The 16,194-nt window shown below is 41.0% G+C and overlaps 2 protein-coding genes across 5 annotated transcripts in view; one reads left to right on the top strand and one right to left on the bottom strand.

The window, feature by feature from the left end:
* The window catches only part of rbfox2 (RNA binding fox-1 homolog 2), a 44,328-nt gene extending 32,344 nt beyond the window's left edge, over positions 1-11,984 (top strand). For 2 of the 4 annotated variants that reach the window (XM_079264603.1, XM_079264605.1), the window contains 7 exons: positions 1,821-1,908; positions 2,250-2,306; positions 2,531-2,687; positions 3,482-3,527; positions 6,947-7,035; positions 7,890-7,962; positions 9,038-11,984. In XM_079264603.1, the coding sequence (XP_079120729.1) occupies positions 1,821-1,908; positions 2,250-2,306; positions 2,531-2,687; positions 3,482-3,527; positions 6,947-7,035; positions 7,890-7,962; positions 9,038-9,082 (555 nt within the window). In that variant the 3' untranslated portion in view covers positions 9,083-11,984. Of the gene's footprint in view, positions 1-1,820; positions 1,909-2,249; positions 2,307-2,530; positions 2,688-3,481; positions 3,528-3,933; positions 3,971-6,946; positions 7,036-7,889; positions 7,963-9,037 lie in introns of those variants that run through there. The other 2 variants (XR_013771829.1, XM_079264604.1) reach the window with 2 other exon arrangements.
* A 2,753-nt stretch (positions 11,985-14,737) lies between these two features.
* LOC306754281 (retinal cone rhodopsin-sensitive cGMP 3',5'-cyclic phosphodiesterase subunit gamma-like) lies at positions 14,738-15,047 on the bottom strand (the record flags this gene model as incomplete). Its single annotated transcript, XM_079238239.1, has 2 exons — positions 14,738-14,855; positions 14,938-15,047. The coding sequence occupies 2 exons, from the start codon at positions 15,045-15,047 to the stop codon at positions 14,738-14,740; spliced, it is 228 nt and encodes a 75-aa protein (XP_079094365.1).
* Between the last annotated feature and the right edge of the window lie 1,147 nt (positions 15,048-16,194).

The raw sequence follows: 16,194 nt of genomic DNA, 5'->3' as shown, positions 1-16,194 counted from the left end.
ACTGCATCTATCTGCAAGTGCAACGACTATGACTACCACTTCTTCTGCATTCATTCCGATCACCTCTCTAACTGCATTCAGCATTTAATTCCAGAGCTGTATCCTGCATGGTTTACTCTCTTTCTAGTCATCTGTATGACGTCATATAGTACTATGTCATCTCTCTGTGTCATGTGTCAGCCAATAGCTGCATTTTTTTTGCACCTTAGTGGGACAGCATGCCGAAGCATGAGCGCTATTAGCTTTTACTGGAGAGGGGATGATAGCTGTCTGTACATCATGGCGTGCCGTCGTGCTTGATTATCACTTCCTGTACCAATGTGTAGACTGCTGTCAAGGTGCAGCTGTGCAGACTTAATATTCAAATGAAATATGTGTATGTGGATGAATAGTTTGTGTCCCAAACGGGGTGGGGGGGGGGGGTTGCCAGAATGCAGGAAATCTGCTTACGTAACATCTGAGACAATTAGGAGGAAAGGAAAAAAAGAAGCTGCCCTGGAATAATTGCTAGTGGACTGAAGGGCTTCCAGCAGTGAAAGAGGTGTCTTTGATTTTACTTGTTGATCCGTTTGGTTCTGGATGGTGTGTGTCGGTGGTTGTGTGCTTAAAAAAAAAAAAAGGTGTTTCTGGTGTGTGACTCTGATCTGAAATGCCTGGCAGTGTTTCACAGCCATGGTTACATTTGGTATTTTAATTTACTTTTCTTCTGCATTTTTTTCTTTCTTTTTTTTTTTTTTTTTATGTTTTTTTTTTTTTGTTTGTTTGTTTTTATCTTTAATCTTTTTATTTTTTGGAGGAATGATATTTGCATCCCCCATCCTCTCTGTCTCTCATCTAGCCTCTTCTCTTTCTCTCCTTTCTTGCACCGGTCATTATTTCGCCACCATTGCTCATGTCCAGTTAGATCCAACGTCGGCAAATGGTCAGATGTGTGGTGAATGGCATCTTTATTGTTTGTTTGTTTAGACGAACTGCACATTTGGATGGATTGTTCACTCTCTGCCTTTCTCTTCTCCACCACATGTCTGTGTTGTTGTGTCTTTTCATGTGGACTGGCACCTCCTTCTGCATCCCTCTCTCTCTGCCTCTTCTCTCTCCCTCCTCTTCCTCTTCTTTATTCTGTATGATGTGATCTGATTGGGAGGGCTTCCGACCTCTTTTTTGATTGGTCTCTTGCTGCATCTGATGCTTGCTGATCGTCTAGTTATGCTCACCTCTGGAGATGCGATGCGCTCTTGACTGGCTGTATGTAATTTCTGTACAAACTATTTGATGTTTTTTTTTTCTTTCTTTTGTTTGCATTGTGTTAAACTGATGAATCTGCTGCTTAATTCACCTTCTTTTTCCCTCCTTTATTTAGCAGCAATATAAAATGGTCTTGGTCTGTTCTGTTTTTTTTGTTGTTTTTTTTTTTGAATGCCTTTGCTCTGAAATATTTAGTTTTCTTTGTTCTGTGTGCCGACGGTTGCATTGTTTGTGTGCAAAACTGCCTGACTACTCACCAGGATCCTAGTTTTCTGTGTCTTTCTCCTTCAAAAGAAGCGCATGCATCAAATACCATCGCTGCCCATCAACAGAATTAACCCTGTCATGAGTAAAAGAGAAAAAAAAAAAAAAAGAGAGAAAAATCCTGATAAAAGTATAATGACACCTCACACGAAAAGCAGAAGTTTCCTATGACAGCTCCAGTCTTCATTCTATTTATAAAAAGATTTGAATATACAACTTTTTTTTAAATTTTTTTTACAAAGCTTCTCACAGCTTGTGTGTCGACTAACGTGTGTTAAACCGACACCTGAACCTTTTTGTTTGCGGTCCAGGTCAACAATGCAACAGCCAGAGTCATGACAAACAAGAAGATGACCACGCCGTACTCCAACGGAGAGGGCCTGGCAGCGCTACCATACGGTAATGCATTCAGCTCAGTTACACCTGCGACATTTTGACTCTTTTTTACGATTCGGTTTCAGATCAGATTTCTGTAGACATCTATGAAAATGACTTAAATCAGCATTTCTGCTGAAAACAGGATTAAATTGACTCCACATGGGGTGATCATGACTTTATTAGAAAAACAAGTGTAGATATCTGTGTATCTGTGGATGGAGCAGCGTTTGATAAGCGAGGCTTTATAAGAGCGATGATCAGCAGACTTGCAGAGGATAAATACGCATGTCGTACTTTCTGGCTGTTTAAAGTTACTTTCCAGTGATGTTTTGTTTTATTGTTGTGCTTTTTATCAATTATAGCCGGCTGGAAGTTGAGTCCAATGGTTGGAGCCATGTACAGCCCTGAGCTCTACACAGGTAACTCAGTTCAGCTTTATTTGTATTGCATCACGTCACAGCAAAGGTCAATTTAAACACGTCTTTTAATGTCTGTTTTATTTCCCTTCTTTTGTTGATTTTATTCTGTGTTATTTAATTAAAATGAGACGTTGTATCTCCAGTCCAAAGAGTATTATGAATAATATTAACTATGGATGTTATTGTGTGTATTATTGAGTTTGAAACTTGCCTGTGTGTGTCAGTACCAGGGTTTCCGTACCCGGCAGCAGCCGCCGCCGCCGCCGCCGCCGCCTCCACCGCCGCGACCTTTCGAGGCGCTCATCTCCGGGGTCGAGCTCGGCCCGTCTACAGCGCAGTCCGGGCCGCCGTCCCGCAACCCGCCATCCCTGCATACCCGGGGTAAACTCCAAACCAACATGCTTGGATAAACAAACAAACAAACTGACCTGTAAAGGCTTATTATCAACGGAAAGGAGACATCTGTCGTCTTTAAACGCACGGCTTCACTGATGCCGACAGTGATCTGTTACTGTGCATGCTGTGTGTCGGAACAGTTTTTACTGAGATATCATTGACTTTGCTGGTTTGCTGAGCTGAAATACCATCTCCTTGTGCTTCCAAGCGGCGATGAGAAGATGCTTTAGTGTCAGCTATCAAACTGCAGCCCTCCACAATCCTGCAGGTTGTTGTTGTCTCCGAACTCCAACACACCGAACCAAATGAATGAAAATGTAGACGAGAAGCTGCTGATTTGGATCAGGTGTGTTGGTGCAGGGAAACCAGTCCTCCAGCGCTGGTATCCAGCTGGCTTTAGTGGAGTTGGACCCCCCCCATGCTTCAGTGTTCCCTCTGCAGCAGCCGTAGTATCACTGAAAAAGTCGCTGCGTCACACAAAGAGGTGGTATTTTTGCCTTGCATGTTGCACGGTGTGTAATAATCTCACCCTTCTTTCTTTCTCTTCTCTCTCTCACAATCTGTTTGGCACCGTTTTCCTCCCCCCCCCCTCTCTCTCCCCCTCCCCCCCTCTCTCCCTTTAAACCGTCACTCATGTTTATTTTTCCCTGCACTGCCCACACGGTGGCGCATCGCACCAACTTTTTGGTTTCGTTTGGCCGTTCCACCACGGCACCGTTCTACTCTCTACCTCTCCTTCCTCCCCCCCCCCCCCCTGCTGTCGCCTGTCTCCTTCTCAGTGTGATGGCCTATCAGGATGGTTTTTACGGTGCGGCTGAACTCTACGTAAGTACTCCTGCCTCTCCTCTCCTGGCTAAACTCGTCACCTACGTTTTCCTCCTCTTGCCTGTGGGGTTTTTCAAGTGTGAAACGGCACGGATCAAACCCGTAGAGGCGTTTACTTTCGGGTGTTTTTATTCGTCCCTGCTGCCCCGTTCATGTCACATCCAATTTAAACAAGTAATACTAGTCCTACTGTGTAATATTCCTCCATTAATACACAGTGTTTCAGTGGAGAAACACAGCTCTCAGTGCAGGACACACTTAAAGTTCCCGAGTAGACCCTTCTACGGTTTGTTTCTGTGCATTTGCCAGTAAGTTTGTACCAATGTGATTATGAGTGTGTGCCTGTGTGTAATGGTGTGCGCGTGTGTGACCAGGTTGACAATAGCTGTTTCTGTTCTCTCTGTAGACTAGTGTTTCAGGACATTAGTGGCAGATTGCCCCAGGTAGGGTTGACACACTCTGTGTGAGAGCCAGTGTGCATCCTCCTCGTCTCCAATGATTGCGTGCTGCTAGATATTATTGACCATCTGAGACTGAAATTCCTTCTCTGTCTTCTTCTACTAACTCACTGGATTCTGACATGGGTGGACTTACGGAAGGGGGAGAAAAGTCAGTATGATTTAATGCGGAAAATATCAGTTTCTCCAGGTTATCAGGACTTTTTTCTTTTAGATTAAATAATGTCTAAATCGGGAGGTGTTACCAAACTCATGCAACTGAGGTATAATTTAGTTATATTTAGACTAAATTGAACTAATTCAGTCTGTAAGTTAACTACTTCTCATTTGTTTGCAGCAGCACATATAAAAATAGAAGATTAAAAATAATCGTTTTTCTGCAGTACCGTGCGAAAGTCTTGAGCCACTTCTCCTTTCAGTTTTCCTTCAACGGATCCAAACTTTCCTAAAGGGACCTTCAGCAACAGCCTTCTGGGTTTTCTGAAGACCTTATTTAATATTTTTTTATTTCTTTGGTCATGTTTTTTTTTTAAAAACTAATTTTCTGTCCAGTCATGACTTTAGATCATCGAGCCTTTTACACATGAAAGGATTCCTCTGTTGTTTCTGCAAACTGCAGATAATACACATCCGTTGCCATTTGATTGGTTGCATCTACATAAAACGACCAACATTAACACAGTTAATGGATAAAAAAATGAAAACTTTGATCTTGAAGAGGGATCACCTGAAGATTTTACGTATGTTGGTGGATTATGTGGTGTGGAGTGTGTTGTTAAGAAATCTGAGGGAAAGTTAGAAAAGTGGAGGAAACATCAGGGAAAAAGCTGCAGAAGATGGACAGAATCTGGATGTGTTCACCTCAAAGGAGAAGAAAAACCCTGATGTGGGACTGAATCATCATCAGAAATACTCAGAAAACAGAAAAACAGAAACAGAAAAGCAGAGAAAAGTTTAGGTGTGTGAGCCGAGGAGAGGTGTGTGTTGCAGCCAGAAAACATGCCAGAGGCTTTGGCACGATTTGGGACCGTCATGTTCAGGATTTTCCCCAAACTGATGGAAATATGAAATGTAAAATAGTTGCATCAGATATTAAAACACCTGAAAGAGCCTGATTGGTTGCTTGGTAACATTTCACCATGGTAACGATCCCAAACCCATCTCCAGTAAAATGAAAACATTTACATTTAAACAGCTCCTCCTGAAGACGAAGAAAAAGTCGTCACTTTCAATCCTTTTAAAACTGTACACACTCATTTAGTAATACACTTATACATGTATGTATATATGTATATATATATATATGTATGTATATATATATATGTATGTATATATATATATATATATTTTTTTTTTTTTAATCTAGAAAGGCGCTTTAAAAATACTTAATTTCTACGTATAATTTCCATGTTCCTGGTCCACATATGGAAGGAGGGGCGGTTCAAGACTACACACTACTGCACATTGTAGCTCAATGCAAAACTTTCAGGGTTAGATTTATTTGTGGTGCTACGTGGCCTTTTGTTTTAATTTTCTCACCGTTTCATGTAGCTGGGAGTATTCTAATGTAGGAGCTCTAAAAACGGCTGATGCGAGTGGAAAAGCAGATGTTCGCTCCATCCAGAGCATCAGGTATCAGCCTGGAGATGATGCAGTCTTCGGATAAAATAAACTTTTTCGCACTTTTTTGAACACCGATCTCCTTCAGCGTGATGAAACTCACCTTCACACTTCAGGTCCAGTAACATGACATAAACACAAAGGGTAAAGATTTAGTTTTTTATTGATTTAAAAAGGATGTAATGGGGCGTCATTAGACTTCACATCGGCGTTGTGGGACGAGACCGACGCTTAATTCAGACCCCTTCCAGGAATCTCCCTATCTGTTTCACCTGTGGCATGCTAACTGAATCAGTGTCAGCATGCCGACGTACTTACAAGGCTGACCCCCCCCCTCCTCCCTTCTACTCCCTCCTCCACCTTTTTCCCTTTTTATGTTGCTCTTCATTCATTTTTTCTACTTTAGTCATTTAAAGCAGCTTTTCTTTCCGTCTAGTTGTTATTTTGACTCGTTCAGTACTTTTCTGTCTTCCCACCACTTCATCCCCCCCCACCCTCGCTCCAAACCAACCTCCTCCCTCCTAGTCCAGCCTTCTTCCCATAGCAGCTGCTGTGTGGTCCTGAATGCAGGGACTTGGTCATGACTGATTCTTTAGGGTAGAATGCAGTGGTGTGTGCTTGTTCTGTTCTTGTAGGGTAATTTGACCTAATCCGTGTTCTGAGTTTGGGAAAGCATGCCGTGTCTGTCTGTGTTTGGTTGCTGGCCATGCGAGAGAGCGTGTTTGCCTTTTTTTTTTTTTTAATCCAACTGGCTGACTGTCTTCTTCCAACCTGTAGAATACTCTTTATTTTATTTTATTTTAAATCGGCGTCTCTGTTCATCAGCTGTCCATCCAAACATAAATAATGACACGATCACCTTGCCACCCCTTCCCTTTTCTCTAACTGTGTGTTTCTGGAAGGGAACGGGAGTGGGGCGCAGTTATGGCTGTGAACTCTCTCTCCCTCCCTGTTCGAACTCGCAGTGAAGAAAACGAAGCACTTGCATCCTGCAAAGAGTCAAAAGCATCACGTGCTAATGAGTCTGTTTCCGCTGAGTTAGTTATGGAGTGAGAGAGCCACACAGAGCCTGAGCTACATCCTTGTGAATGCTGGACTGCACCAGATTATCCAGTTTTGCTGACCGTCTGCTTGTTAATCTTTCGCTTTTCTCAGCAGTTTTCTCTCACAATGTAACAACTCTTTAAATTCAGCACTAGTGTTGTTTACTGCAGAAGAAACGGCAAACAGAGCAGGAGTCTCACCTTCTTTTTCCTCCGCCATACCTATCCCTTCATTTCCTCTCTGCACATCTCCCTCCTGCTTTCCTCTGCCTCCCTCCTCTTCATCGCCATCTCACAGGGCGGTTATGCAGCATATCGTTACGCCCAGCCGGCTGCCGTAGCGACCCCAGCGGCGGCAGCGGCCGCGGCTGCAGCGTACAGCGACGGGTGAGTCCAGAACCCACAACATCTTGTTTCCTTCCATCTCTGAGGGTTCAGCGTTCATGTGTCCACTTACAGCCAACAGGAAGACTTCATGCAGTGTCCAAGGATTTGCAGATATTTTAAGCTAATATAAATAAGAATAAAAATATATGAATTATGATAAGTGAGTGTATTGGTAGGTCATGAATAAATGTCTCGTCTTGGAATAAACGTGTGATTAAAAAGCTGGAAAGTCAGAAACGTTGAGATTCAGACTCGGAAATAAAGCAGGGAGGAGATTAAAGTAGGCTGTTATGAATTGGCCTTCATTATGTTTTCCCCTCTGTCTGTAAAGCGTCTTGAGATGGCATTGCCGTGTTTTGACGCTATATAAATAAAGTTGAATTGAATTGAAAAATTGCCAAAAAATTCCTTTTAATTATGGAGCAGTTTTGGAAAAATATTACTGAATACGAAACGGCAATGCTGGAATATTCCATCGTCTACTTAAACATTAATATGCAGGACTTTTAGAAACGTGTGTGTGTGTGTGCACAAGTAAAACATCACGACTGTGAAATTCTGTATTCTGAATTAAAGAAGGAAAACCTTCTGGCAGCTCTCTGAGGGAAATATTGGTTTGTTGGATTTGCACATTTTTATTCCACTTTTACTCGCTGTGCTAACATTTATGTGGCGTTGCCTTGTCCGTCACACACCACGCACACACTCCGGCTTCTCGCCAACTCCAGATCATAAAGGATAAAACTAATTCAGGTTCCTCATTACAAACTTTATTTCCTGTAGTTTTCTCCAGTAATTCATCACATTTCCTCCATTTTCTTTCTCTCCTGCACCTCATGTGATGTTCCTGAAAGCTACGGACGAGTTTACACGGCAGACCCCTACCACGCTGCACTCGCTCCAGCTGCCTACGGCGTTGGAGCCATGGTGAGTTCATACGCTGGAAGTCTGGGTTTCATGAAGCCGGTCGTCCCACTTCCTCCATCTAACACCTCAGATTGATCAGATGTGGATTTTAGCCGCTGATTTCCGTATTTCCTCAAGTTAAACCTTGTTTAACACGACCGCTGCCTCTCAGTCTGTTAACTTGTCTCGTAAATCTGTTGGGATCAGCGGTGCAGTGGATAGTACAAGAAGTGGGTATACTCTCAATTTTTTGCCCTTTAAAAAACAAAACAGAGAAAGTAGCCCAGAAAACCACCCTTTCAGAAAAAGTTACATGTAAAACTACTTTATTTAGTTCATCCCAACAATTCTTCAGAATATTTGCTCATTGTCGCATCATTTCAGGGTTTCAGAAAAAGTTATGAGATGATAAAACCAAAACTTTCACACAGACTAGTGAGAGACAGGCTCATAGACATATATACATATTTGTTTATGTCTATGTTCAAGCTAAAGCTGATGGCTAATGGCACCAGTGCAGCATACTGGTAACCTTCACTTAGCTGCTGAGCAACGTAGGTACATGTGTACGGACGTTTGTAGTTGTGGAAGCAGCATCTCATGGGATTCAGAAGAGGGTAAACTCAGTTAACCCGCGTATATATGAGGCTACTCCACTGGTTTGGATCCATTTCAAGATGACCTCCTGATCTGAGCTCGGTTTGAATACTGACTGACGAACACATCAGTGCAGTATGACCTTTACTTGTCCTGAAGGTTTGTTCCATCCTGTGCTGGCGGTAAATGAACTGAGCATCTTTTTCCCGCTTAAACTTTTAGCAACACACTTTTTCTGCAAACTGGGCGAGGAAACAACAGTTGTGGCTCATTACAGCTCAAAGCGCATTGGCATTAACTGAAATATCTCGAGTTTACCACGCAGAACATCTGCTCAAATGATTTCATCATCTAACTGGAAAATAAACGCATGAATGGCTGATTAAAGTGCAACACAGCAGATGTTGCAGCATGCATTTAAAATGATCTTTCTTCTTATTTTGCCTCGTTATTGTCTGAAAGTTTAACTCTAAATGTCATTTCTTCTCTTCCTTCGTAGGCCACGCTGTACAGGGGAGGCTACAGTAGATTTGCCCCTTACTAAAGACACTACATTTCCCAGGAGCTCCTCTTTTCCATTGAATTCCTCTGAAAGAGCTCCCCCTGTTGTTGTGGAGATGAACTGCACCCCGTTTTAAAGTGTGGAGTTGACCACAGCAAAGATATTTCAGATCCCACCCCAGAGCAGTCTCTATGTTTTCTTATCTACGCTACTACAGAAATAGAGGAATGCTGTATTAAAGACTGAAGGATGGCCTTTACATGGAAAAAAAGAAAAAAAAAAAAGAAATACGACTGAAAACGGCCACCTTCCCTACTGCACGGCTGTATTATAGTCTCCCCCTCTTATTCCCTCAGCACTCAGCAGCACAAGATACGGGGACGGAGCCCAGATGTTCTTCCAAAGGCTGTATGTGGATAACGGACATTTCAACAGCTGCCACGCGTAGAAAGAGCTGAGCGCTGTGTGGCACACACACACGCACGCTGTGTTTAAGGAAAAAGAGAGGGAAACAAGCAATCAAGGTGTCAAAAAAAAAAAAAACAACAACAACGAAAGCTGGAAGAGAGAAGGTGCCTCGAGAGAGCGCCTGCAGACGCGATATGATAAAGCGCCCACCTCCTGCGCGTGGGTGGATGGTAGAGATGTTTCCATCCCCGCTGGCTTCCGCTTTGAAGGAGATTGGACACGGCAGCTTGGAGAGATTATGGAAAGCTGAAGGAGGGAGGAGGGTTTATTAGAGCTGTTCCTTACCTCAAGTTTTCTTAGTATGTGGAAATGGTAAACCTTTAAACTTAAAATTGTTATGATATGCAAAGAAATTAGTTTAGAGAAAAAAAAAAGTTACCAAATTATTATTATTATTATTATTATTATTATTACTGTTGTAATTATTCTCATCATTATTAAACCCATTATTATTCTTTTCTAAACCCGGCTGCGCAGCAGTCGCTGCAGCGATGGAGGTTCCGCCGTGAACTTTGGGGTTAAAACCAGAGAATCAGCATCTATATCTCCCACCTTTCAACTATATAACGCAACCACGTGTCACACTTTCCCGCTCGCGCACGAGATTTCACGACACTTCATGTGCAAACCATCACTCCACACTACAAAAAGAGCAACACTACACCGCGACACTACACTGCAGAACACGCGTTTACTTGTGTTTACATCCGACAGCCCCGCGGTTCAGGTCTCTGCTGAACCTTTTAATGCAGAGATGTATCGTTTGGATTTTCCCGCCGTGCTCTCATCTTTTCTAGAATCAAGCACCGGACGAGTCTTCCTGAAACATGTTTTAGTTGGTAATTGCGGTTAAGATGCTGCCAACAGCAATTACTGAGCGAGAGAGATTCAGTCAGTGAGATAATAGCGAATATTTAATGCAAAACATGTTACTATTGTGCATATTTCTATACTATTGTACCCTATATTTCCAAAAAAAATAATGTGGCTTTCTGTTTTTTGGGCTTTTTGTTTTTTTTTTGTTCCAAAGATTTGTGGAAAGCACATCTTTCTGCCGTATGTATAAATATATTCTCTTTGTTGTTGTTATTCTCATAATGATGGCTGTTTTTATTATTTACTTTCTTTCCATACGAGTGTTGTTCCTTTTCCAGTAACGTGCACATTTCAAGTTTCATTTTCTGCTTTGCGTTGAAGCTCCGGAGCACTGAAGGCGTGCAGGCAACATTACCAAAATTTATTTATCCTCAAGTTAAATGTTTAGTCAGTTCAGACTTTTGTTTTTGTTGTTTTTCCGTTAGTTTTTTTGAACAATTATAGGATCTGCCAGCATGATGTTCAGTTATATTTGTACAATATACAAAAATCAGCTGGATTTTTCTTTCTTTTTCCATGTGTGAGTGCGTGAGTGTGTCCATATTTGGCTGGTGTATCTGGAATGAACGAGCATAGGTCTGTGGCACTTTGATTAAAACCAACCGGGTTTCTTCTTTTTATAATTTTATTTTTTGTTTGATTATTCTGAAAGCAGTTTTCTAACATTTCAGTGGTCAAATCTGTCGGCTTTACCAGTGTGGTCGCTTCAGGTTTGTTGAAGATATCCAGTTAAAACGTCTGAAAGTGTTATTATTCGTACGTCCGCAGGTTGATATTCCAGCTCTGGAAAAAAAAACAAACAAAAAAAAAAAGGTAAATATCAGTGTGGGATATGATCTATGCTGTGCTAAAACAGGACTGTTGAGAACCATTTCCCATGCTGCCTTTGTGTTTTCCAGTCGTCACACGTGGAAGAAACACAGGAGCGTCACAATTGTTCTCATGATATGTTACTCTTTTTTTTTTTTCTTATAATATCTTCATATTAGAATGTGCTCTGGACAAAACATTAAAAAGGAAAAAAAAAAAAAAAAAAAAAAAAGGCACCAGCCAAAGATGCAAACAGTCCCCAGCATGTTCTGGTTCCCAACTTTAAAAGTGCTACAAAAAAGGAAAAGAAAAAAGAAATGAATAAAATACAAACATGGAGCTGCCGATGGCATGGACAAACCAGCATGAGCGAAAATGTCGAGTTTAAAAAGAAAAAAAAGAAAAGAAAAACTAGTTTTGCATGAATCTTGTGTCTTTTCATATCTGACTTCAGCAGCAGAGCCAGGCTGCTCTTTTCTTTACCACTAAACTTGTTGCCGGGAAGCCGGCGGTTTGATGCTGGCTGACACAACAAAGAGCACAGTTTGGCAAAAAAGGCCTGCGACAAACAAAATGGCTGCTGCAACAATCCGGCGGTGCGGCTTCATTCCCGTCACGGTTTTCTTGCCACTGTATTATAGACAACAACTTGGTCATTCTTCATAGTAACTATGGTTTTCTCAATGAACAGTCCTCCCTCTGTCCCGTCTGTATCCCCTCGACTGCCATTAAGTTTTTTTGTTATTGAATGTCCATATAAAATGTTTTATATAAAAATGTTTTGTTGTGATTGAGCCTCCTGGTTACTTCTTTTTTTGTCTTTAATCATTTTACTGCAGAGAATAAGTTTTATTTTGTAGAGTTTAGAGCTGAGCGATGAAGACTTTAGCTCAATTGTTCATTAACTCAATGCTTTTTGTTGGGGGGGTTTATGGCTTTTATTTATTCTTTTCAAAGTGAATTAATTTTTATGTTTATTTTATGCATAATTTCACATTAGTTATTTATTTTTATTATTATTTGGTTTAGTCGTATTTTCTCTCTTTCTAGTTTTTTTTTTCCCCTGTATTTACTTCATTTTTTTTTCTTTTTTAACTGAATTAATTAAGGCGTTAAGGTGTTTCCATACATTTAAATGTAGTAACGGTGAAAACTCATTTTCTACTGCAGAGGTAAACAATCCTGGACGTTTGAACTCCATATTTTCACCAGTTCATACGCTAGTTTTCATTCTTGAATATTGGAATCAAGGATTCCCTGATGTCCATACACTGATGATCAAAGGAAAAAAGGATTTTAGTAACCAGATTTACCAGAGTACGGATTTGTACGACTTGTTTTTACCCAGAAAGGTAGCTTGTAAAGTCACTGCAACTTTCTCTTCTGGTTCTTGATCTAAAACAACAGCAGACGTTTATGTTTGGGATGATATAACCGACCTGCTGCTGACATGAAATGCTTGAACCATGGTGCAACTTTGTGCCATAAAGATGTCATTTAAAGCAGTGGCTTTCAAACTAAGTGCTGCCAAAAAAAAAAAAAAGACATTTATTAAATAAATTTGGGATTTTTACCAGGTCAGTCAAGATGAATATTTAATAAGCATCTTAATTTTTTAAAGTTATTGCACATGCTATTAAAAGAAAATCAGAATTTTGTATTTTATCTGCAGTTTTTATGCATGAAGAGTTGTTGCCTTGTCACAGCTGTGAACCAAATCCACCAAAAACCTTATTTTTGAAGATTCTGACGGTTTTCCAGCCTTACATTTAGAGCAGAGAACACACACAACCCAGACAAGCTCTGCACATGTCTGCTACACACACATTGATTTGAATCAGATGCAGCAGGGATTCCTAGAAAACCTGCAGGACACTGGCCCTTAAGGACTAGGACTGAGGATCCCTGATGCAGCAGCAAGATGACCGTTTGGTATGTCACACAGTTAACTATTCAGTCTTCGTGTGTGTGTGGGGGGGGGGGGGGTGTTTAACATCTGACCTTATGGAATGATTTACAGTGAAGTGGGTTCCAAAGGGAAGACCAGTTTTGCAAGTATGTGATGAATCTGAGCCTGATTTCACCCCAGATCAGGAGTAGGGAACTTTGGTCCTGGAGCGATCCAGTCCTGCAAGTGTTGGGAGTTTCCCTGCTGCAACACACCTGTCATTAATCAATGGGTAATCGGCCAAGTTGTGCAGAGTTTACCTTCAAGTTCAGCACTAGTCTGCTAATTAGGTTTGATAGGTGTCTGGTGTGTCTAAGCAGGGAAACCTCTAACAATAGCAGGACTGCCGCTCTCCAGGAGATGGTCACCCCAGATGGAAGATCAGCTTAAAAAAAAAACCCCAAAACCAGATTTCATGGCAGTCGAGCACTTTGTCTGAGGGATGATGCAGTATTTTGATCCAGAGGTGTGAGCCGAACACTGATGCTGCCATGAAATTGTGGGGATCTATAACTAATATGGTGTGATTAAGTAATGGTTATGTGTTAAGTCATAAAGAATAACTGATTAAATCAAAACAAAACCAGAGAAAATCAGTCAAGTTGAATCTTTAGAGGAGTCCAGATTTGTTTCACAAGTTAATGGCAGTTTAACCCATATGAACCCAGCGCAATATGTATGATACATAAAGTTTCTGAGACATCTGGCATCACTTTATGATCAACCAGATTTTTTGTCTTCTGCCCCTTAATGGACATCAGAAAGCAGAAGAATACACTATAAAACATTTGACATAACATTTAGTAATAACTGGTAAATATCTCTAAATAATTCAGGTATGAATTAAATTTACATAATGTTAAAGGGACAAATCAGGACTTTCGATTAAAAAATTAGGATTTATTGATCATTTTTTCATGGGTTGGGTCTTTATGGGTCAAGTTTCAGTCCTCAGGACCAAACATGTTAGAAAAACCTGCTGAACACAACCATCGGTCAAGACTCCGGCTAATTACAGCAGCTTTAATGATGCACATCTGGACTTTACAGGGAGAGGTTTCAGGCAGAGTCAGGAAATACTTTAAAGTTATACTTTATTTTACTGTATGAATGTGAGCTCAGACTTAAGTCAACATTTCTTGGGGAAACTTTTCTTTTTTTTTAACAATCTCACAAAACTGTGGCTTTTCTATTCTCACACATACATTCAGAATCCATAAAAATAAAAATCTCTTTTTCACAAACTGCTGTACATTTACAGGAAACAACTCCAAAGAGGGGGACGGAGACAGAAAGGCCGAAGAGAGGAGAGGAAGGTGAGAAATCAGTCTGAAGTGGATCTATAAAGGGGTGAAAGGGAAGTCGGGGGGGGGCTACTGCTCAGTGAAGCATTCATAAATAAAGAAATACATTATATATCTTTACAAACTGTAATGCTATTTGACACATTTCTGAAACGGCTGTGAGGAGGAGACTTTGTGCATTACAGGAAGAGATAAAGTATCCTGGGAGGCCATGGAGAACCGGGGCGAGATGGGTGCACAAACGGCCGTACAGGTGGGTAAAGCTGGCAGGGTGAAGACACGGAAAGCTTTCTAGACAATTCCGTATTTGGCCAGGTCGCTGAGCTCCATGTCCCCGAAGGCCTCCCATGGGCAGACCACTGTGATGTCTGTGCCCAGTCCCTCCATGCCGGGGATGTCGTCTCCGAACCTACAACACAAACAAATGTTTCAGCTGCCCTGAATCTTTCCAGAAACTTCCAGAGGAAGAAGTAGGAGGAAGAGACTCTCACCCCTTCTGGCCTGGTTTAGGGGCCTTGCTCTTGAAGGTACGAGTGGTCCTCTGCTTGAACTTGGGAGGAGCCTTTTTGTCGGCGGGTGCTGCAACGGCTGCGTCTGCCATCTTTTATCTGAGACCAACAGAATCAACAACGTGTTACTTAATGTTGATCTTTAACACCCTTTCCCTTTATCCTAATCCTCCTCCATCCCTAAGCCCCAGCTCCCCTGCAGCTTGATAATATAAATCTCCCAGGTGAGGTCAAATTATAATCCACGGCTGCCGTAGCACCTTAAGCTGACGCCGTTATGCAAAGAGCTTGTGTCTATTTTTCTTGGCATTGTTGTAGATGGGTACATGGGCTAAAATAACAGCTGAACAGTAGATGATAGTCTTACTGTGGGTCAATAAATCCTGACTCCATAAGGTGATTTAACTCATTTACAATCTGCTTTAATCTGTCAAAAAGGCACATTCTGCAGAGAAGGCTAAACATGTTGTGTTTTCCTGAAGGTTTAACACAAGATGAACTAGTTGTGAGATTTTACACCCCGCTTTCTTCTTTTAACACTCCTCATCGCAGTTACAGCTGGTGTTAATAAGAGAGCTCTGCTTCTTTGGTGAGTGCTGGTCATCACTGATGTTACGAAATCTGACCAGTTTCAACCCTAAATGATGGAGAAGCAGCAAAAAACTGCAGTCATTTCTCACAATTGTCACTTTGTTCTGCTGTTTGAGCATTTTTCTTCTTTTTTCTCATCTGTTTAGCTAATTATGTTGGTGTAATTAGTTATACCGTCAATGCTTTTCAGAGAACATCTTAAATTTTGAGACCCTGAATTAGAGCAAGCAGGGACAGAAAGTGGATATTTTAAATAGTTTAATTTGACATGACCTGTGAAAGTTAAAAAAAAAAAAACAAAAAAAAAACTAAACTGACCATTTAATATAATTTTTAATATATTTTTTGATAACATATTTACTGTCACATTTATTATCCCTAACATGCACTTAACCCCACACCAGCGATTAATCATGATCATTTCTTGTCTTTGAAATGAGATCATCTTGAATCAAACAAGGTGTCACAATTCAGAAGTTTCTGAGATTTTCCTTTCAGTAAACCTTCGTCATTTCCTCATTTTTTTTCCCTCTCTTCATTTCTCAGATAAATCAGTGATAAAAACACCAGAAAACTGTTTTCTTCTAGATATAAACCAGGAAAAGTTCACTTTTTAAGAGTTAAGACAAGAAGAATTCATTTCATTCT

The sequence above is a fragment of the Telmatherina bonti genome (genome assembly GCF_933228915.1).
Source record: "Telmatherina bonti genome assembly, chromosome: 3".
In the NCBI taxonomy this organism is placed as follows: domain Eukaryota; kingdom Metazoa; phylum Chordata; class Actinopteri; order Atheriniformes; family Telmatherinidae; genus Telmatherina; species Telmatherina bonti.
The sequence above is the reverse complement of the archived record's forward strand: the minus strand, read 5'-3'. Positions and strand labels throughout refer to the sequence as shown.